Source organism: Heptranchias perlo, chromosome X, assembly GCF_035084215.1.
Source record: "Heptranchias perlo isolate sHepPer1 chromosome X, sHepPer1.hap1, whole genome shotgun sequence".
Lineage (NCBI taxonomy): Eukaryota > Metazoa > Chordata > Chondrichthyes > Hexanchiformes > Hexanchidae > Heptranchias > Heptranchias perlo.
In genome coordinates this window covers 6,383,426-6,407,137 of record NC_090370.1, presented here as the reverse complement: position 1 = coordinate 6,407,137, position 23,712 = coordinate 6,383,426, and the positions used below count along the sequence as shown (strand labels likewise).

Below are 23,712 nucleotides of genomic sequence, written 5' to 3'. Positions count from 1 at the left end.
CATTAAAGGGACAATATCCCAGTGACTTTTCCCTTTTAAATTACTGCCTGTTCATTTGTATTGGGGTGAAACATAAATTTGAAGAATAGGAACGACCATACCTACAGTTAGATTACCAATATATTTACCATTTCTTTTACCGGCTAGGATGTTAGTTGATTATTATTGATGGTTTTAACTTTTTTCTGGTTTTCTTAGTGGGTTCCAAGGAAGAATCAATGGACTTGGAGAAACTGGTGCTGGAAAAACATAATTGGTTCAAACAATATGATGTCACATTACCAGGCTCTACTCTTAAGAAATCAGGGGAGGAGCTGGCAACTGCCACACCGGTATGTTCATCCTCCCAGCCAAAGAGCTCCCGAAGAATATTGGGGCACGTTTGATGGGGGAAGGGGTAATTGATTATGCCCAGTGATGCGTCATGGCTATCCATGGTCTCCTAGAGCTTGCTTGAATGCCTTGGGGAGTCAGTGAGGAATTTCCCAGTTTTCTTGATATTAACCACTGTTTCGATTTTTTTTTTTTTTTTTAGTTTGCTTCTCCCAGGAGTTGATATTACTAGTGATTAGGAAGGGTGGTGCACAAGGTCGCACCTTCTGATGGATAGAATGATCATTGGGCCATGTGGTCTTTCTCGCCCTTATTTCTTTATGTTCATGTGGTATGATTGATTTACAACAGCTTGAATTTTCCTAGTCACCTTAACATAATAAAATGTCCCAAAGTTCTTCACAGAGGTGAAAAAAAACTGGAGACCAAACCGTGGGAGATGATTTAGGAGTGATGAACAAAGAGATGGGTTTTAAAGATGCTTTTGTAGGAGGGAAGAACAGTAGCAAGTTAGAAGGGTTTAGGGAGAGCGCTGGAGTGTGGGCTAAGACGGCTCAATGCTGTGCTAGCAAAGATGGAGCAGACGGAATCAGGTATACAAAAGAGGCCAGAGTTGGAAGAGTAGAAGGTGCATGCTGAAACATAAGGCTGACGGATGTTGTAGAGGTAGGGAAAAGCAAGGCTATGGAGGGTCTTGCAGATGAGGTCAAGAATATTGAAATCAATGCATTGGGGAATGGAAGTTGGTAAGAACAGGAGTGATGGGGAGTGGGTCTTCGTATGCAGTGGGATGTGGATGATGCAATTTGTAAAGTTTTTTTTGGTGGGGGAATTGATTGTTATTTTGACCGTCATTTTAAAGAATATATTGATACCTAATGTTTTTGTTTCAATACATTCTAATGGCTGTTTTTGCTTTTTTCAGGAAACTTCCTCAGACTGTCCAACTAAAGAAAGAATTGTGGTGCATCATTACAGTAATAATATGTCTATCCTCGATGTTCACCAGCTTCCCATAATACAACCAGAGAGCTCTCCACCCTCATCCCCAAGTGTATCATCACCTGGGACTCCAGCAGAGTCAAGTAAACCTGACCCACCAGTTGAGTCACCAAAGATCAAGCATCCTCTGCCACTGGATGAAAAGCAGTTTGAGGAACCTCAGCCACAAATGAAGAGGTGGAGGGGAATCCGTTGGAAACGTTTGGAATTTAAAGTCATATTTCACAAGGGGAAATTTAAACACGTCTCTCAGCATGAAATTGAAGAGCTCATTCAGAAACTGGGGACATCATTAAAACCAGACCCCATGCCCAAGGACACTAGGCGGTGCTGTTTCTGTCATGAAGATGGTGATGGAATAACAGATGGGCCTGCAAGACTCTTGAACCTTGACTTGGATTTGTGGGTTCACCTAAACTGTGCATTGTGGTCCTCTGAAGTGTACGAAACTCAGGCAGGGGCACTGATAAATGTGGAAGTGGGTTTCCACCGAGGACTCACCACAAAGTGTGCTTTTTGTCAGAAGACTGGAGCAGCAACAGGCTGCCATCGGGTCCGCTGCCCAAATACCTATCATTTTGCTTGTGCTATCCGTGCCCGTTGTATGTTTTTTAAGGACAAGACCATGCTTTGCAGTCAACACAAACTGAAAGGAGCTAATGAGCAGGAAATTAGATGTTTTGCTGTTTACCGCCGTGTCTACATCCAGAGAGATGAGGTGAAGCAAATTGCCAGCATTGTACAGCGGGGCAAACGTAGTCACATGTTCAGGGTTGGTGGACTGATCTTCCATACCATTGGTCAGTTACTCCCCCATCAGATGCAGGAATTCCACAGTGTGACAGCTCTTTATCCAATTGGATATGAAGCAACTCGTATTTATTGGAGCATGCGATACACTAACAAGCGTTGCTGCTACCACTGCACCATCAATGATACTAATGGGAAACCAGAGTTTGGCATCCAGGTTATTGAGCAAGGACATGAGGATCTGATTGTTACTGATTGGACCCCACAAGGTAAGAGAAGTCCACAGTATGGTCAGGATAAATAATCGTTTACTGAACAAAAAGATTACAGATGTTGCTTCATCTTAGAAGCTAGCAGCATAACTCCTTGATTAACCACCCCATTCCCTGGGCTAAAATTACCAACATAAGGTTACACTCACTGGTTTTTTTGTGTAACTTGCCATGTCACTTTGAATACAGTACTTTGACTCCCACGCAATAGTTTTAGTGTGTAATCCTGTGTAGCTTTAGAGTCAGTTTTTGCTGTTGCTTTGTTATTCCTGAATGTATTGGATTGAAATTATATAGACCTAATGTGCTGAACTAGTTATTATTGTGTTAGTAACTTAGAAAGAAGTATTCTTCCTCTTTAGTTCAATCTCCACGTACAAATAGTAATTTCCATTATCACCATGCATAGTCCGGTGATCTCTTCACACATCCCTGTATAATACGGCTTTGTTTTGGACTGTGCTGTTATTTCTGGTTCTCCTGTCATTGGCAGCAGATCTTTCTGTTGTCTCTCAACAGAAAAAGTTTAAATCACCATTTATCAGCTTTGTTTTTGTTTTAGTCTTTAGTCTGCAAACAAGTTTTGAATTTATTACTATTTCAGTAAAACTTTCATGTGTTATTTTTGCCTGACAAATCACCAACGCCATCTTGAGTTTTGCCTTATCAGTCAAATGTATCTTGGCCTTCTCCAAAATTAGCATTCAATGTTTTGTATCATTCCCCATGACTGACTTACAAGATTCCAGTCTGCACAATTTTTCAAAGTGCGAGGCCTCCTCCAAACTCAGTACAAGTGCTTGATATGACTGGCTCACTTCCTGGAAGACTATTCTGCTACAAAGATGTCAGAAGCTTGATCTCTCTGTTTGCAAAGGGACACGGCATTCCAGTTTGACGCAGATGTGCTTCTCCACTTCCAGCTCAGATAAAGAATCCAGTTTTACAGAAAGGGGCGTTACCCAGAATGCCACTATTAACAAAGTTGGAGTAAAGGCCTCTGGGATCCACGCAACTTTCCCCAGCATCATTCTCGAGTCTTCTCAGACACTGGATTCAGCACCACCCATTATGGACAAAAGGAAGACGTATCCTGAACACACTGCATCCCAGATAGAGCAGACAGCAAGGCCACAGAAAGGAAAAGGCCCCCGCCCTCAATCCCTCTGCCACTCTCCCACAGTTGCTACATTGCCATTTTTCCCCTATTGATGAACATTCCAGCCGGGGATTGCATGTGATTTTTTTTTTTAAGGGGGCCTTGGGTGGGGGACACCACAATGGAAAACTGTGCCTATATTGTTCCAGTAAAAACTGAGGGAAATGTTTTATTTTTGACAGTTCCAAATATGTACAGACAAGGGACCTTATGAACAGTGAAGTTTATAATTTGCTACCCATGGCTATATGAAAAGTTTCATCAAACCAATAAAACACAGTTTTATTCTGCTACTTAATAGTTCTCAAAAGTAGAGGGCAGAAACATTTAAAATCTGATTACGCCTTAGGTCCTGCTGCAGTCCACCTCAAAGTTGCATACACAAAAACAAGGATCCAAGAACCCCACAGAAATTGAACATCAATCAGCACAAGATACAGCCATTTGGCCTGGGTTGACACCCAAGGTATTTAACAGGTTGTCCGTCAATAGTGTTAGCAGGGACTGTGTGTGCCCTCACACCTGGATGGCTGGTTCATTATAGTGCTGCGAGTGATTGGTGGTTTATAAACAGTTGGGAAACATCTCATTTGCATCCATTAGATGATCAGTCATTTGTAGGAGCCCACTTCTAGATTGAACAAGAGTTCATTACCTGCAATGGAATGCCCTGAAGTTCAGGTTGGGTCCAGGATAAAGGTGCAGCATTACTTTTTCTTATAGGGCTGATGTTGAATCTTTTCACACATTAGTCTTCTGCCCATTGCCCAGAAAATAATCTCTCTGCACTGTGGAACATTTGCACTACAGTAGTGGTCACAGAGCGCCAGAGTCTTCACTGGGGTGTGGTTGTCGTCCTTGCTAGTGACCAATTCCTTTGTCATTGGATGGGAAGCCTGCCTAGAGTCGGGCTTAGACCGAGGTAACATTCTCCCCCTTGCCTTATACCCACCAAGCTCTTCAACAGATTCTATCTTTGATCATTCTGGCTGTTCCTGAACTGTTCATAACAAGGATGGCTGTGCACCAAAGCTGTGAGTGTGAGCCCACATGGCTGTGGTCAGTTACTCCCACAAATAGCGTAGAACTTGGTCACCTAGACCTTTAACAGCAAATCTGCATGATATTGACATAAAGTTGGGTGAATTTCCCAAATCTGACAGCCCAGAAATTCACAAGGCAGCAGAATGAAGTAGTGGATGCTCACCAATGAGGGAGCAGCACTGGGACCTGATGTTTTCCATGTGACTGGGCCTGCTAAATTCAAACAGATGAACTGAAATAAGAATAGGGTTGAACATTAGACTCTTGCTTTTATGCCATGTGCTGACATGGGGTTGGAAAGAGGAGAGCAACAGATGAGAACTGGACAACAATGCAGGGGGCTAATACAGACTTTATAGTGGCCAACTTTAAACAGAGTGTACAAACACGCAGCAACACGGGACAGCAGAATACTGGCTAGACAATAGATGGGCCAGGAGCAGCTGAATAGAGCTACAAGATTACTTGGATGTTTTAAGATTTTATCTTGATATAGCCAAGTAAAATTTAATAGTTTTTCTTTCTTAAGACGTGCAACTAGATGAAAATTTCAATCTATCAAGGTATTTAGCATATCAAAGTTGAATAAGAACATAAGAAATAGGAGCAGGAGTAGGCCACTTGGCCCCTCGAGCCTGCTTCGCCATTCAATCAGATCATGGCTGATCTTCAACCTCAACTCCACTTTCCTGCCCGATCCCCATACCCCTTGATTCCCGTAGAGTCCAAAAATCTATCTATCTATCTCAGCCTTGAATATATTCAACAACTCAGCATCCACAGCCCTCTGAGGTAGAGAATTCCAAAGACTCACAACCCTCTGAGTGAAGAAATTCCTCCTCATCTCAGTCTTAAATGGCTGACCCCTTGTCCTGCGACTGTGCCCCCTAGTTCTAGAATACATCAAGACTTCACTGTACTCTTAAAAGAAGCTTGTTACATGCTCTCTTATTTTGTCATTGTAGCACAAGGGCCACACAGAACTCCAAAAAAGTATATATTTTTGCCTGTTTTTTCTTTGGCACGATAAGAGCCTTGGGCATTTTAGGCTTTAATGCCTTCATTATATCAAGTCTATTTCCTTACTGCAACCTCCTTTTAAATGGAATTCTAAAGCAAGGTGCTTATGCCATGGGGCAGGGGGAAGACAATGTGACTGCTGCCAAGCTCCAGTGGGTCCCCCTGGGGTGTGGACAGCCTAATTATTTGTGTGTGGTTGAACAACAGTCAAAGAATGAAGATGACCATATCCAGGCCTTAACCAGTCTTTGTATTTCCTCCCCAATTCTTCATAGTGAATCTTCTGATTTTCTGCCAGGCTGCTGAAGAAACTCACTCAATCAAAACAAATAAATTGGAATGGTTGGTGATCCAGTCTGTGACACTGTGTTAGCACAACAGAGGTTCATGCCCATAATTTCTCAGTGAATTGTGTTGCTGTACTCTTAAGTTGTCTGGGAGATACTAAATACAGGCAATGCGCTTCCCTGCAAGTTGTCATGCTCTGCTTCTACACCTTCCAAGTGGCTGGCTTAACAGCAACCTTAGCAGAGGCTTAGGAACTAGTTGGTTGTTTATTCTCCAGATCAAGAATTGGTCTATGGCACCAAGCAGCGGAAGAAAATAATTTGATTTGGGGGGGAGGTGGGTTGTGGGATACATAAACCTCTGTGTTCGGAATTTAGTATTTCTGACATTTTAGCTGTGGAACCACAACTTATAAGTATCCAACTTATGTTTTCCATTTATTCCCCTCTTTTTCTCAGGTGTTTGGAACAGAATTCTTGAACCAATTGTGCGACTGCGGAAAGAAGAAGACATGTTACGACTTTTTCCTGACTATATTAAAGGGGAGGACATGTTTGGACTGACTATCCATGCTGTCCTAAGGATTGCAGAGTCGGTAAGAAAAGAACAATAAAGGCTCCAAATACAAAAATACCTGCAAAAATGAAATTGACCGAGATTCCTGGTGTTTAAAATATAACTTGTTATATGCCCAACCTGTCACCATATGTAAGATGGTTTAAATTCAGATGTCTTTTGATGGCTAGTTGTACAGTTAATCCCCTCCACTGTAAAGACTACTAAATGTAACAGGAAATGGTTAGGTGAATGAGTGAGGAAAACGGACTATATAAATCTGCAAGTAAAGGTGGTCACAAACTGCAGGCTGTATCTGTTATATACTAATGGTATTGCACTCTTAAGTGATGCTGTGAGCGTAACATTATGCCATCTAATGTGCTAACCTGATGTGTCACAAATTCAGCTCAAAAGGTCCGACATAGTAGCTATTGCAGAGACCTGGCTACAAGCTGGGCAGGAATGGGAGCTTAATGTTCTAGGTTATACGGTCTTTAGAAAAAATAGGGAAAGGAGGAGCATCAATATTGCTAAAAGACAATAATACAGTAGTTGAAAAAAAGGATTTCATAAGGGTGAGCAAGCAATGGAAACACTCCGGATAGAATTAAGAAACAGCAATGGATGCAAGATTCTGGTTAGAGTTGTCCACAGATCTCCTGACAGCAGTGATGCAGTAGTGGAATGCATAAATACGGAGATCAGAAAAGCATGTAGCAAAGACAAAGTGGCTATAATGGGAGATTTTAATTTTCACATTGATTGGGAGATGCCAAACGGCTCAAGTCGTAAAGGCAATGAATTTCTAGTGTATCCAGGATAGTTTTCTGAAGCAATATGGTGTGGTGGAAAATGTCACTTTGCAGAGTGGCTTCAGTAAGGGGGAAAAGGGCACCATCCTTAAGCCAAGTTTCTATCAGGCCCTGTGTATCAATTGACTTATCCAGAATGGGGAGGCCCTTATTAGCAAGAGAATAAACAAGGGCAGCACAGGGCTTGGGGGGGCCACTGGAGAAGTGGACAACGATAGTAGACTGGATAGGAGATTGGAGAGATTAACCCTGGTGATCGAATGAGGCAGTTGGGGATGCTGCTCTATCTTAGGCATCCTCTTCCAGGCCCACCAACGGGTGCCATGGTGGGCCTGGAAGAGGATGCCTAAGATAGAGCAGAGGTGAACCATGGGCATGTCCAGCAGGGACTTGAGCCTGGAGTGATGGCAGGGAAAATTAGGTAGGAGTATGGTTTGCAGAGGTGGGAGGAAATGGGAGTTGAGAGTAGAGCGGGCCAGAAGCTAGCTCACAGGGGTAGGGAGCTCGGGTTTGGTAGCAGCAGCTAAAGTACACACATGAATAGAGACGGTGCAAATCGGTTGAAGTTACATAAGCAGATACAGAAATGATTAAAACCGAGCGAAGAAAATTCTTTGTTTAGAGCCATGGAATTGGTGGAGTGGTGAACAGGATGTTTTCAGCCTCGCCAGTGTTGAACTGCAAGAAATTCTGACTTATCCATGACTTGGTCACATGGGCAATCAGATAGCATGGTGACAGTTATGGTATCAAGGGTTGTTGTGGAAACCATAATGCTGGACTTTGAAATGTGCTATTTCTGACTATGCAATTTAATTAGTAAGTCATTTAATTATAGAGAAAAATGGACATCTCCCATTTTTTTTCTCTTGAAGGAAGTTTTACCCCCTTTGTGTTGAAGTTACTTTTTCAAAATTCTTATGTGAATTCATCTCGTTTTTCCTTCCAGTTGCCAGGTGTAGAGAGTTGTCAGAACTACATATTCCGGTATGGTCGGCACCCACTTATGGAGCTCCCGCTAGCTGTTAATCCAACAGGCTGTGCCCGTTCTGAACCGAAGATTATGACTCACTACAAACGGTAGGTAAAGGGAAAATACAGCGGAGTTGCCTCTTATGAGGATAACTTAATAAAATATCTTATAAAGGAACAATTATAATGAAGTTAACTCTGTTACAAGATTTAAACTATGATCAATTTATATTCAAATGTCGTACGTACGTGTGTGTAATATATGTATGTGATATTTTGATCCCCACTGAAGAACCCTGACTTACAGTTGTTGGAAAACACTGTAGTTTGAAATAATTATGTTTTTTTCATGAGTGCTAATTTTATTTTAATTTTTTTCTTTTGCCCCATCCTGTTATGTCCCCGGTGCTTTTGTCTGCTGGACTCCTTCCTTGACCCGGGAGGATGGAACGGTTTGGGCCATCGTGTTCTGTAGCTGCCATTCATGCTTGCCTAACAGGAGTGTGAGATGTGGTTCACCGCTCGTCTTGACATTTTTTTTACCTCATTGTATACTTCAGTGTTCCACAGTGTGGCATAATACTGCATCTAGTGGAGTGGTCAGCACTTGGAGAAATGTTCAGTGATAGGCAAGTTCAAATAGCCATAGCTAAATATGAAACTCTCAACCCTCTGGTGGTGACTCCAGTGCTCTGCTGCTAGACACGGCTACTGGGTCACAAAAGCCTATTTTAAAATGATCAGTAATGAGATATAACTTGATTTTTCAATTGTAGCCTTCATCATTTTTGTACTGGCCTGAGTAAGAGTATGATTTGTAGAGAGGACTAATACCTCAAATACATTTTTAGTCTTTAGACCAGATAACGATGATCCCTTTGGGGACCTTGCTTCTGGGGAGCCTTTTCTTATTGAAAAAAAATAGCAAATGTAATGTTAAGTATAAAAGAATTGAAATTGTCCAAGTATAAATGTTCATCTTTTTTCCGTACATACATAACAGGCCACACACCTTGAACAGTACCAGCACTTCAAAAGCATTTCAGAGTACAATAACTGGAGAAATTAACACTCCCTACAGCAAGCAGTTTGTCCACTCTAAATCCTCTCAGTACCGCCGACTGAAAACTGAGTGGAAAAATAATGTTTACCTGGCTCGATCTCGAATACAGGTGAGTCAGCACCAACAAGCTGTGAAATATCACCAATTTAACAGATTCTGTACTCCAGAACTCTGAAATCAAATTCTTTTATCATTTGTTTAATGTTTACCATCATCCAGCGGAATAGTGGTGGGTGGAGGGAAGAATTTCACTGACAATCTAATCTCCTAGGATCGCTATCTAAGATATTCATGCCCTTGCATAGTTGTCATTTTGGTCGAGTGATCCCTTGCTATGTGTATATAAGGTTTCATTCAAGATCACACTCTTGGATGCGTTTTCTGCTATCATCGATGGCAGTCTTAACTGTATGTTTATATGCACAGGGAAAAGTTTACTTTGGGATTTTTCTGTGTTTGCTGTAACATAGTGGTGCTTTGTGCCTTTTAGTAGCTCTGTCGTAGTTTTCATCAAAGTTTTAGCTTTGAACATGACAAGTGTTGCTATCTGAGCCAGTAATGCCCCTCATTATTTTTGGTGCCTTTGTCTTAGCTCACCAAGGCTATCTGGGGTGGATAACTTCCAATGACATCGAATTTTACAACACAGAAACAGGCCATTCGGCCCAACTGACCTATGCTGGTGTTTATGCTCCACACGAGCTTTCTCCCACCCCATTACCACATCCTTCTATTCCTTCTTCATCTAGCTTCCCCTTAAATTAATCTCATTCAAACATAACACTGAAAATCTTCTGTCGCAATTGCCTTCATGTTAATTTTTACTGAGGACCATTTCAATCCTTTGGGTCTGGATTATTTCCCCCCCTTCCCCTAATACTGCTGTTAAATTTAACTCGCATCTTAAAAAATCTCACATAAGCCAGAAATTCCTGAAAGATCCTAAACTGCTTTCAAAAAAAAAGGTGACATCAGGTGAACAAAGATTTTTTTGTAGTGTGTGTAAGTAGCTTTCACAGCAGCTTGTGATGCGACACTATTCCAAAGAAGGGCTTGTATGGAGAGCAGCCTGTTGGATCCAGTTCCCATTGTGAGTGCCGTCGCAGTAAGGAGGGTTCTTGGTCTGTTTGCAGTCACACAGCCAGGCTGTCTTCGCCGCCTCCAGTTTGAAGGTGGCCTCCTGGTTTCAAGATCTATATTAATGGTTATGAATTCCTCTTGGCAACCGATACACATGGCACCTGTTTGAATTATCTTCTGATATCTTATTACTTTCAGAAGCTTGAAACCTACTCTAAATTCAGCAAACGGACACTTTGTCTAATTTACTGAAAGGCTGACTAGAATGTCCAAGCTCAGTTCTTTTAATCAATTCTTCCATGCACCCCACCTTTCAAGCTCGAGACAACGAAAGCAATTGGGGTTAAATAGAGAATGTTTTCAAGAGTGATCCCAAAATAGAGGAGCTACTGGAGCAGCATTCCTTGCTGGTTGATTTGGCCAGAGAAGGTGAAGTGTTCCCTGGCCTGTCTACTAACTTTCTCCAGCTCCAATTTTGCAATTCATCAACCTTTGCGTTCTGCAGCCTCTATGGTATCTCTGGACACCAGTACAAATTTTAAATTGAATGTAGTTGTCTTGAGCAAACTGCAAGGATAGCAATCCTCAGCCTTTGGGGCAGATTCTTTACATAAAAATGGACTTGAAATAAGATCCAAACAACTGTCTTAAATTGACTATGACCAGTTTAATGTGTGACAATTGAGCTCAGTCGTTTTTCAAAGAGGGATCTTACCGATTACAATAGATGAACGAGACTGAATGTGTGACCATAGGCTACATTGTCAGCTACTTCTGGCCAAAAAAAAATCCACTGGGCTTCTTAGCGTGCAGTAAAAGGACTTGATATCTAGCATGAAACTTGAGTTATGGTCCCATCGATTTAGCTTGTTCAGATGATGAGCCAATGCAAAGGTACATGAAGCATAAATTACACTTGAATGAGGAAGAACACACTGAGTTGTGCTGGGAAAACATCCTCCTGCTTGTATATCATGGGAACTGAGGATCTGTGCACAGGTTGAACCTTGTGACATTCGATCATGAATAATCGAACCTGGACAGGAGCCAATGAACTTCTTTCAGTGCTGGATGTTGATAGAATTAATTTCAATATTTGTTTTACCTTCTGTTCAATATTTTTCTGCTCCATAGGGTCTGGGTCTCTACGCAGCCAAAGACCTTGAGAAGCACACAATGGTGATTGAATATATAGGGACAATCATTCGCAATGAGGTTGCAAACCGCAGGGAGAAATTGTACGAGACTCAGGTATGGATTAACAACATCGCTGTGCATAATGTATACAGCTTCAAACACAGCTGCTGAGCCAGACTTCAAGTAATAGGACTGGCACTGTTTGACACCTGTTATTTTCAGGTCATTGGAATCTGCAGGTACTAAATTTCTTTTTCAATTATTCAAGTTTCAAGTTTAAAATGAAAAGAACATCAGTGTTGGGCACATCATTTTGGAGTGAACTCTAATGCCAACAGTTTTCACATTACCCTGCCAAACTTAAGTGGCTATCCAGTTTGCATCTTTCATTGGCAAGTCATGGGTTTATTCCTGCAATCCTCTCACATACTGAGTCCTCAATCTCAGCCATGCTGCTATGGAGAGTTGCCATGTGGAATTCAGGTACTTCCAGTCAGGGAGGGATGGTCATCTTCTGGCTACTTTTTCCACACCATCCAGCAACCATTTTCAGAGCAGCATTGGAGGCCCTGGGGAAAGTTTGGCCACTCTTGGTTTGGGGATTACATTTGCCACAGGAAAAAACAAACATGAGGTGGGGGTCTGTGGAGTACATTTATATAAAAGGGATTCTTGCCCCATCAAAGTTTACTCCTGATAATTGAAGTCAGTTTCTGCGCTTAAAAGAAAATTGAATTGAGTAGATCATATCTACAATATGATTGTTGGCCAATAACATAAAGTGTTGTTTGTTGATCTCCAAAAATGATTATTTACTTTAGAGTTACCAATGCAACTGGTCAAAACAGGCGTTATGATTGATGTATAACACCAGCTGTACAAAACATCTACTGCAGTTCATACAATGGCAGAAATGTGTGGACCAATGAAACACTGGTACCCAGTATGCATGTTATGGAAAGAATAAAAACCCCACTTTCATCTACATCTGTGTCTTTTACTGTCATAGTATTTCACATTGTAAAGAAGTTACTTCATTTGCCTACATAAAAATGTGCCCATCTGCACAGTGAAAATGCAGACATGGAAGGTGAGAAATGGCTTGTCCTAAATTTAAGTAACAAGAGGTCTGCTTATGACCATTGCTTTTAAAGGGGAACTGGATAAATATTTGAAAAAGAAAGATTTAAAAGGGTGTAAGCAGGGAAATGGGACGAAGTGGATAGCACTTTCAGGGAGGTGGCACAGACGGATGGGCTGAATGGTGGCCTGCTTTGCAGTAGGATTCTATGATTGTATTGAGAGATACATTGCTAATTTGAATTAATCCTAATAAGGGACAGATCTCTTGATATTGGTGTGACTGTCTGTCAGAATGATACCATATAATTGTTTAAGTGCAATGGTGAATGCTGTACTAGTGTGTAAATTGTGTACACTGGTGTATATCAGGTTGTGATATAAGCATCAAGTGTTAAGTACTTGTGCTGTGTTTATATACAAGTGCATGGAATTTAGTGTAAGTTGAATAATTTTGTCAAATAACCTCCTAAATCAGATAAGGCACTCAAATAATACATGTGGGATTGTACGCTATATGCTCAAACTATTCAAGTTTCTGCACCTCTGATATCGCCCTATATCCCATCTAATGGCCGCACTATTGCCAGGGTTTTTCTTTGGGGTCACTCTGGTCTGTCTATGCTTACCCTACTCACAGTCTCCAGTGCCCCCAGTACTATGTTCCCTGATGTTGAAACTGATGTAAAGCTCTGAGAACAAAGAAAATAAAGTGAATAAGATACTGTAGTGAAACAGAAATATTGAAAATGAACAAGTCAGTCAGCATCTGTAAAGAGGAAAGACAGGTTATTGTTTTGGGTGCAAGGCCCTTTCTCAAGACAGGTCTTGCCCTGGAATGTTAATCTTTTCTCTATACAGGTGCTGACTGATCTGTGTATTTCTAGCATTTTTTTCTTTTTGTTTTAGATTTCCATAATTCACAGATTTTTTTATTTAAGATACTATAGTGGTACAGTTATGCATGCAGAGAATAGAGAAAAAACAAAAAGAAAAGGAGGGGGTAACATTATAAAAGAAAAACTAGGACAAGAAGCAAGACACATACAGGAGAAAAATAAAAAGAGAAAAGATAGGAGAAAAACATGACATAAACCACCCTTGAGTTCCTTACCTAGTAGGCATTATGCAGCATCTCAATTTCCTTGATGTGAAGACCAGAATATGCCATTCCCTCAATCAATATTTGGTGGTGTTCCATGATCTTGTGCTCTGTAGGAATATTTTAAGAGAAATTGTGGTTGCTAGTTGAGTTTGGGCCAAGCAACCCCAGATTTTACTTTAGCATTGTTTTAACCTCCCATGACAAAAAAATTAAGCATTTTTGTCTGATATGTCATGATATTGGCTTCTTTATTACTGCCATAGTACCTATAGGGTTAAAAACCAAACACTCAAAAACTGTCCCAGCTTGTTTTGATATACTCGCTTCAGAATATAGGTATTTTGTTTGGTTCTGTACCTGTGGGAGGAGCAGTGCCCTTCAATTCAAATACAAGCATCTTATGGGTTTTGTTTGGAAGCTCTGAGCTCAAGACACATATTGAAATTTCTGTTGTCCAGTCACTTCTATTTTTTGAAAAGTACTTCTCATCTTTTTTTTAAATATATAAAAAGTAGTTTGTTTAAAGCCATAGGATACATACTGCAGAAAGACTGTGGACAGTCAGAAACAAACCACCACGTAATGGTTAATATTCAGGGGCTTTGTGTTCAATCCAGTTTACATTGCAGTTTAGCAAAGCAGATCCGACTGTTCATTTTTCTGTCATATCTGAGGCGTCTAACTACTGTAAATCTATAGTATGTCATTGCTTTTGTTCACTTCTTCATTTACTGTTTGGTAGTTTATAGCTTTAGCTACAGTCTTGTGAAGTGTTTATTCTACCACCTTCTGAGGTTGAGTGATCATGTAAAGGGCACATTATATAACCAGTTGTCAAAATACAGTAAGGAGGGCTTCCTTTTGATCTGTGAGCTGGCTACAAATTTCTTAGATATTGGGCAGTTAAAGACAAACTCCACATGAGAGGAAATGTGACAAAATGAAATTTATCGTTTTGGTTTGGTGGCTGTTCTTTTAAATACATTTACACTACATAAGCAATTAAAAAGGACTACAGTTCATCTCCCTGTACCAAGCTCATTTTGAAACAACGTTGCAAATTTAATTTGCTTACAGACTGGAGAGAGAGATAATTCTAACTTAAACCATGCTGTGTGATTTATTGTTTGCATTTGACTGACCTTTTTAAATGTTTAAGTCAGATATTCAAAATTCAATTAGTTCCAGTAACACTTTCCTAGATTTGAAAAGACTGCCCTGTTTAAATCGATAGGCAGTTTGAAAGTTCAAAGAAGCAACCAGTCAGTACTGGTCAGTTTGACATTCCTGAAAGAAAGGAAAAACACTTTAGTTAAAAGTAATTTATGAAGGATTAGCTTAGTTATTAGAGTTGTATTCTTTGTTTATTTTTATTCTAAATTTATTTGTAAATTCTAGGAGTTAGGTGGAAGGTTGTCGACTGTAAATATATACGTACATACGAACACACGAATTAAGAGCAGGAGTAGGCCACGTGGCCCCTCGAGCCTGCTCTGCCATTTGATAAGATCATGGCTGATCTGATTGTGACCTCAACCCTACTTTCCCGTCGACCTACTATAATCTTTGACTCCCTTGTTAATCAGGAATCTATCTAACTCAGCCTTAAAAATATTCAATGACCCTGCCTCCACCGCTCTCTGGGGAAGGGAGTTCCAGAGACTCACGACCCTCTGAGAGGAAAGAAATTCTCCTCATCTCAGTCTTAAATGGGAGGCCCCTTATTTTTAAACTGTGGCCCCTAGTTCTAGTCTCTCCCACAAGGGGAAACATCCTCTCAGCATCTACCCTTTCTAGTCCCCTCAAGGTTTTATCTGTTTCAATAAGATCACCTCTTATTCTTGTCCAACCTTTCCTCATAACATAACCCCCTCATCCCAGGAATCAGTCGAGTGAACCTTCTCTGAACCGCCTCTAAAGCAATTATGTCCTTTTTTAAATAAGGAGACCCAAAACTGCACACAGTATTCCAGATGTGGTCTCACCAATGCCCTGTACAACTGTAGCAAAACATCTCTACTTTTATATTCCATCCCCCTAAATGACAACATTCCATTTGCCTTCCTAATCACTTGCTGTACCTGCATACTAACTTTTTGTGACTAGTTCTTGTGCTTGTTTATCTCTTGTAAAAAATTTTTGATATTTTAAAATTAAAACAAGGTCTGATGTAATGCTTTGTCACTTTTGAAGACTAGGGTGATATCTTATGACAGTACAAGTCCAGTAACTAAAAGCAGTTACCCAGACATGTTTTGTTAATTTACCAGGCACTTACCTAGATCTTAGATCTCAAGGCAAGGATAATGGGTAGTTGGGACTTGCCCATGAGAGTGATCTAAAATGTATAAGAGAGCTGAAATAATCAAGAGTAAGAAGACTAGAAAAATCCTAAAACGTAACAGGGAAGGATGGCTCACCTACATAGTGGTCTGAGACACTGAACCCAAGAAAAATATTTAGAGTAACAACCCCAAAACGTAACTTTCCTCTTGTCCAAAAGTGTGCAAATATCATACTAAATAAAACATGCCAGTTGCCACTGCAAAAGATGCATCAGAAATGTAGTGCAAGAAATGCAACGCTGACTCAATCACTACCCCCCGCCTGTCCTCTTGAGAGAGTACCAGTTTCACATATATCTGTTAAGTTTTGTTATTGACAGTAGAGCTATCTCAGCTCATAGAAATGGACAGCTTTTATTTGAAATGCGGAGTTTAGTTGACACTGGAAATTTTGGGCACTCTATAGTTTTATGAAAGTGGATGTGCAAGAATTGAGAAGAGAATTACTAGATCGGAAGCTAAATTTGTTTTTGCTTTTCCTTCAGAATCGAGGTGTTTATATGTTTCGGATTAATAATGAACATGTGATTGATGCTACTTTAACTGGAGGCCCAGCCAGGTAGGTGACAATTCTGTTGTGATGGCATCAGCAAGAATGATTTTAGAATTGAATTGAAATAATTTATTTGGTAATAATGAATGTTTCTAGTTATTGACGAGCAAGAGTTCTGAATTTTTTGTACCTTTGTGTAAAGGCGTGAAACTTTTATCCCCTTGGCAGTCTCTACCCCCTTTCCTTGTTGCCCCCATCTATACAGCCTTTGCACCCATGAGAACAGAACGGGAAACCTTTCCAGGCCATCAGCAATCTCACCCAAAGGGTGACAGTAAAGAAATCTGCATTTGATCTTGAATGATGATCACATGATTTGAACCATAGTAACATTGTATATCTTATATAAATGATGAGTGTATTTGGAAATCAACTCGTACATAGTACAAGTTTTGACAATCATTACAATAGCAAATTTGATTTGTGTTGTACCTAGGCTTACCTATACACGTATTTACATCCCGCTCTCAAGGACTACTAGTGGAGCTAACTTTGTTAATTGTTTGATTCCTGGTATTTTCATTTTACAGTTGTGAAAATAGTATTGTGAAATGTCCATTGCTGACTACATTATAAATTACTTCTTCACTTCTTCTGATTGCACTTTTGTGGTGTTAACTTGCTGCTTTTCTCTTATTAAAAAAAACTTAAACTTTTTCTACTGTGCAGATATATCAATCATTCCTGTGCCCCCAACTGTGTGGCAGAGGTTGTGACCTTTGACAAGGAGGACAAAATAATCATTATCTCAAGCAGACGAATTCCAAAAGGAGAGGAGGTGAGTGGAAAAACCTCAAAAGCACAGAGAAAAATAAGAGTTATTATTGGGTACTTGACTGAGAATTAATATGAGACATGTAATGTCAAGCACAGATGTTAATCTGAGGTATAACAAATCCAAGTGTTAGCTTATTTCTTCATTTGCTGGCAGCTTAACCCAAGTTTTCCACAATGGGAAATCAGATGGATATTATTTTAGGAACATTTATATGGTACTTGCATTCTGTTGGATTCCTTTTTCCAGCAATGTATGTAACCCTGCATATGGGCTATCCAGCAGCACATAGAGCTACTCGAGTTCCAATAACATGCTACTGGAACAGCTTGCCTCTAACCTGGGCTTCTGAGGCATCTCTGACCACCACCAGCACTGTCTGCTACTGTTCTCCCTCTACACATCATACTGTATGATTGACATTTGCTTGTTCTGATTTTATAATTGTTTTCCATTCAGGAATAGTCTTGGATGCCATGCATTAATTCCTGAGATGTTTGACCGTGCTAGAGATGATACATAATATATAATTGAAAGAGTTATATTTTAGTACAGTGGCACCCATCTGTGTTTTATAGAAGGTTTATTACTGATGTTTTTAATCAAAATGCTATTTGGTAAAGAATCTAGCAGCACAAGTCTATGATACTTGTGACCTCTGTGGACATGACTTTGCTGGGGGCTGGCATTCCAATCATAATATTGATGTGTGTGATGAGTTCAGTCAGTTCTTCATTGAGCTACTTAGTGGGCTAAAAGTAAATGCTATTAGAACAGTCCATAGCAAACCTTGAAAGCAAGTTTCAGTATGGGTACCAGTAAATGGCGCAACAGTCGGTTTAAGGGGTTTTATCTAAATATCCGAGTCGAATTCTGTTTTCGGTTTAATTTTGGTTTATATACTAGTTATTATTTAATGCTCATTTATGTACTAGTTATTATTCCCTTCACATTCTTATAGCTGGGTTTTAGTTCCAGTGCCTGAATCCCCTGTCCACGCTTGCGTGAGATTAGTTAGTCTCGATATTGCCTAAAACGTGAATTCTCCAGTCATCCATTCCACACTCCACCCAGCCCCATCTGCCACTCCAGTCCTCCAGACACATTCCAAAATAAGAAATATATATTTCTCAGCAGTGCTTGACATGCAACTCCTATAGTTAGAACAGTGATGCATTTCCTCAGTTCTCCATAGTGCTCCATTACTATCATTTCAGGAGTCTGAAGTGGTGGGTTTAACTTTTACATTAGGGTCTTGAGCTTACAAACAATACTGACACTTCAGTGGCAAACCCTCATCTGGACCTCCTTTCAGCTACTATAAGGCCTCAGTATGAAATAATGTTGTAGAAGTAGACAACTTAAGTGAATAGGTCTACACTTGAATATAGCACTGTCTAAAATCCTGAAGTTATATTTTCCTGTATGTGATTTTCTGTCTTAATGGTATTTTTTTTCTTTCTTCAGCTGACTTATGACTATAAGTTTGATTTTGAAGATGATCAGCACAAGATTCCATGTCATTGTGGAGCTCTCAACTGCAGAAAGTGGATGAACTAAAATGTTTAGAGCAATTTTAGCTGGTTCAGAATTCACAACAATTTCAGAGAGTTCAGAATTCTGGACTTAGCATCTGGTATACTCAGAAATCATACTGACAGATTATCCTACATGGAGTCTCTCAGCAGCAAGACTACAAAGATGGGAAAAATTCTCACTAGTTTACAAAGAAGTATTTACCACATTTCATGTTGGAGAATATCTGTAGTTGGGAGTTAGTGTAGTGATCTTGTTAATCTCAGAGGTGCAGAACCTTTTAACAACATTTAGCGAACAATGAGTTACTAAAACAAATGGACTGAGCAGGTGTACAGAGATATTAAGATACACAGCCAATGACTGCGTTTCCTGCTAGGCCTGTGGGTTGCTTCTGAATGTAATCTATGGATTTTTGTTGCTGTCTGCAGTCTCCTCGAGAGAATCTCTCAGCTGTGCAGACCTTTTCTGATGGGACTTAACCTAAAGGACAGATTGGATTTCAAATGAAGTCCAGCCAAAGGAGGGAAGACTGGGATCGGGAAGTCACCAGCTTTCCTGACTCTGCTGGAAGGGGTCTCTGATTTTAGATAGAGGTGTGGTACATCTCCGGGTCAAATGGAATGGGGTTTTCATCTGACCAGATTTTTTAAAAATATAAGAATGTTTGAACATTGCGGGTATAAGTAAAATAAACGCAGATTTTGTTTTTATTGGCGGGGGGTTGGGGGGCGAGTGATTTTGAAACCAAGGCAGCGATTTAATGAGCAGCACTCCTAAAAACACTAGAGTTTTAAAGAGATGGTGTCCCTTGGGTGTGACAAATTTGACTGCATTAATAGATTTGGATTTCCCATACTATTTGCCCTAATTGTATGCTGGAGGATCAGTGTGGGATTTCTTGTTTGCAAGGTTTTTGGTTACTTTGCCAAAATCAGTAATGTTGACTTTTCAGCAACAGCTCTATTTTGTGTGTTTATTATTATCACCAGATTGTAGTTTATTTCAAGGAAAGTTAACTCCATAATTGACCAAAACCTGGAAGAAGGAAAAACACAATGAAGTAGCTTGGTAGAAACTGAGAAAAAATATAAGCATCCATCCATGTTGGTCACTGTGTGTAAAATCTGAGTGACTATCGAGGAAATGTTGATCTTTTGCACATTGTTACTCAAAAATAAATGTGCAAAAGATACTTTTTGAAAGACAATCCACATTAGTAAGAACTCACTAGGACCAGTTGAATGGTTCTCTGTTGGGGATTTACTGGAAACAACTTAATGTATAGGGACTCTGGGGCTGGCACAGACAATTCTAATACTGTTATTGATGAGGTCTGGCTGTAACACTCCTGGGAGCATTGTCCGGTTGAAAACCAAGGTTCAAATTGATATATTGACCAGCTCCCAACTCTGAATCTGGACAATCCCTTTTAAGCTGTCGACCTGACAACATATATTTCCATGATTGGTGACATTTCTTCCAACACACAATTTATATTGTTTCAAAAATAGAAGCAACTAACACACCAGTCATACAGGGCTATCTAATTTGGACGATGGGGACCTATAACCTCAATTATAAGTCCTCAGTTGCTGATCAATAAAGTAAAACATAGTGAAAAGGAGGGTGGCACTTGAAGACTTGATTTGAGGCCACCTTGATCCTGATCAGTCAGTATCGACAGACAAGTGGCTAGGGCATTTGGTTCAACGCACAAACGGACTCTCTCTGAAATCTCTTGCAGAGGAGACTTGCACTGAAGGATTTCTCACCTACTTGATTCCACAAGTCATTTTACTGTAGTTTTGTTCCTGTAATATATATATAAAAGTGTGAATTTTATTCGGAACAGTAGGATAGGTCTGGATGGGGGAGATTTTTTTTATTGGCGCAATTCGTGAAAGCTGCTGCCCCCACTGCATCTTCTCCACGCTGCAACTGTAAAAATGTAAATACAAAACTTGTAGAAATCTCCAAAGCAGAAACCACTGGATCAGATTCTCATTCGTACAAATGAACGGTTGGTATTGGTGATATAAAATAGCTGCTGGTTGGATTGAAGCAGGGAAGACATTAGCATGCAATGAGAAGATTCTAGGTAATGTAGATCATGTTAGATAAATTTAAGCTTACAGTGTTTTACTGTTTTTATAATAAAAGCTGATTTCACCCCTCTCTTTAACTGACAGGAGCCGGGGTGTCTTTTAATGGAAGATTCTAATTTAAAAATGGGGCTTTTTTTCATTTTAACTGAAGATGTCCGCAGAGCCCTAATGCATTGTGGGATCCCACTTCCCTGACCGCCACAGTTGGGGAAGTTACAGTCACGTAATGTATTGGAACATACTCAGTTAACAAATGAAGATGTCCTGTTTGCAGTAAAGCCTTGTTCATACTGTTTACACTCTGAGCTAGGTATTTTGTGGTGCATTTTATCCTTGCAATTGGGGCAAAAACAAAAGCAGAGATTTCTGAGTATTTTTTAATGACAAAGTAAACTTCCAGAATATGAAAGTTTTTTTTTTGTTTGTGTTGTGTGCATTCTGTACAGCAAATGTTGTCACTGGTAATGAATTAAAATTATCCTTTTTTATTGTATGTGGCATGTTTTTTTTTGTACTGAACATAAGTTGAATTGTATATAATTTATGTCAAAGAGCCAAGATGTTTCTTGCTCTATGTATTAAATCTCCTGCAGGAATAAGCTTATTCTGTACATCCCTGGTACATGTAGAGACCGTTTATGATCATGTTGGCTAGATTGTACAAACCTTTTTTTAAATACAAATGTAGCATCTTTGCATTACTGTATGATAAATAGGGACATCTGTTCCTACAGAGGTGAATTTACTGCATTAAAACTGTTTGAAATAAAATCACCCTGGGATTACATTTATTTGTCTCGAGAGTTAGAGTGGGAGAAGAGAACCTAGTCTGCCATTGTAAAGGATCCATATTGAAGAGCATTCTACTGTGTTCGAGACCCTTGTCATGAAGAATTGAGGTCATATCGTGATTGTGTTTTTATAGTGTCACCTACAGATGCCATTCCAGTTAAGTATCTTAAAACACACAATGAAGTCGGCATTTAAATCACAATCACTCCAAGAATAGAAATCAATAAATATATGTGCAGTGAAGTGTTGTCATATTTTGTTACCACATTTTGCAATTTTTTTTATATAGCGGTGCTGGTGTTACCAACGCAGGCCTGCTCTCCTCAGCATGAAAGCTCAGCTGTTTAAATTGGATTCTGTGAAGTAATGTTTACAATTATAGATATTATTAAAGACTCTGAGGCTTTTGCGAATATGTTTTAATAGAGCTACAAACTGAAAAGGCAAGATAATTTTACAAGTTTTTGACATTTTAGCAGATACGATAAAAGCTCAAGTTACAGAATGGTTACATAGGTGATATTCCTTCATAAAACATAGGGATTGATACAGATATGTGATTGCACGGACTTAAGAAAAACAGGTGATATTAACAAAAAATGAAAATATGTTTAACCAGGATGTGTCTGGTTTCTTATAAAACTGACTGCTGTAACTACATAAACATAGATTCCCTCATTCTTGCTTGTAACAATAACCCAGCAGGGGGCACCAAAGACATGAATTTGCTCTGCTTGAAATGAATGATGATTTTTTTTTCCAAAACAAGCATTTTTTTATTAATTATTGGATCCAGGTATCTAAACCTGACTGGTATAGTAGATGACCTGCAACCTGGGAGTAGTTTATCCAGACACAGGTCTAAAGGAATGGATGGACTCTGATCAGCTACGATCTTATAGAATCATAGAATGATACAGCACACAAGGAGGCCATTCAGCCCTTCGTGCCTTTGCCGGCACTTGGAATGAGCTATCCAATTAGTCCTATTCCTCTTTCCCCTTAACCCTGCACATTTTTCCCCTTCAAGTATTTAGCTAATTCCCTTTTGAAAGATATTATTGAATCCCGTTTTCACTGTCCTTTCAGGGTACGGTAGCATAATGGTTATGTTACTGGACTAGTAATCCAGAGTCATGAGTTCCAAATCCTGCCATGGCAGCTGGGGAGTTTAAATTCAATTAATTAAATAAAATCTGGAATTTAAAAAAAAACTAGTGTCAGTAATGGTGGCCATGAAACTACCAAATTATTGTTAAAAACCCATCTGGTTCACTAATGTCCTTTAGGGAAGGAAACCTGCCATCCTTAACTGGTCTGGCCTATATGTGACTCCAGACCCACAGCAATGTGGTTGATTCTTAATTGCCCTCTGAAATGGCTTAGCAAGCCACTCAGTTGTACAATCTCGCTACAGAAAGTCACAATAAGAAACCAGACGGACCACTAGGCACCGGACACGACAAAGGCAAACCAAGCCCAGTCGACCCTGCAAAGTCATCCTCACTAACATCTGGGGACTTGTGCCAAAAGTGGGAGAGCTGTCCCAAAGACTAATCACGCAACAGCCTGACCTAGCCATACTCAGAATCGTACCTTTCAGCCAACGTCTCAGACTTAAATCACCATCCCTGGGTATGTCCTGTCCCACGGGCAGGATAGACCCACCAGAGGTGGTGGTACAGTGGTATACAGTCAGGTGGGAGTGGCCCCGGGAGTCCTCAACATTGACTCCGGACCCCATGAAATCTCATGGCACCAGGTCAAACATGGGCAAGGAAACCTCCTGCTGGTTACCACCTACCGCCCTCCCTCAGCTGATGAATCAGTCCTCCTCCATGTTGAGCAGGATACACTGCAGCAACTTGCCAAGGCTTCTTCAACAGCACCTCCCGAACCTGCGACGTCTACCGCCTAGAAGGACAAGA

The 23,712-nt window shown here is 40.1% G+C and overlaps 1 protein-coding gene across 11 annotated transcripts in view; it reads left to right on the top strand.

Moving 5' to 3' along the window:
• The window catches only part of kmt2d (lysine (K)-specific methyltransferase 2D), a 207,723-nt gene extending 185,960 nt beyond the window's left edge, over positions 1 to 21,763 (top strand). For all 11 annotated transcript variants that reach the window (XM_067976637.1, XM_067976644.1, XM_067976647.1 and 8 more), the window contains 9 exons: positions 199 to 332; positions 1,259 to 2,354; positions 6,327 to 6,463; positions 8,188 to 8,318; positions 9,214 to 9,382; positions 11,488 to 11,604; positions 16,506 to 16,579; positions 17,243 to 17,351; positions 18,816 to 21,763. In XM_067976637.1, coding sequence (XP_067832738.1) covers positions 199 to 332; positions 1,259 to 2,354; positions 6,327 to 6,463; positions 8,188 to 8,318; positions 9,214 to 9,382; positions 11,488 to 11,604; positions 16,506 to 16,579; positions 17,243 to 17,351; positions 18,816 to 18,908 — 2,060 coding nt within the window. In that variant the 3' untranslated portion in view covers positions 18,909 to 21,763. The remainder of the gene's footprint in view (positions 1 to 198; positions 333 to 1,258; positions 2,355 to 6,326; positions 6,464 to 8,187; positions 8,319 to 9,213; positions 9,383 to 11,487; positions 11,605 to 16,505; positions 16,580 to 17,242; positions 17,352 to 18,815) is intronic.
• The last annotated feature ends 1,949 nt before the right edge of the window (positions 21,764 to 23,712 follow it).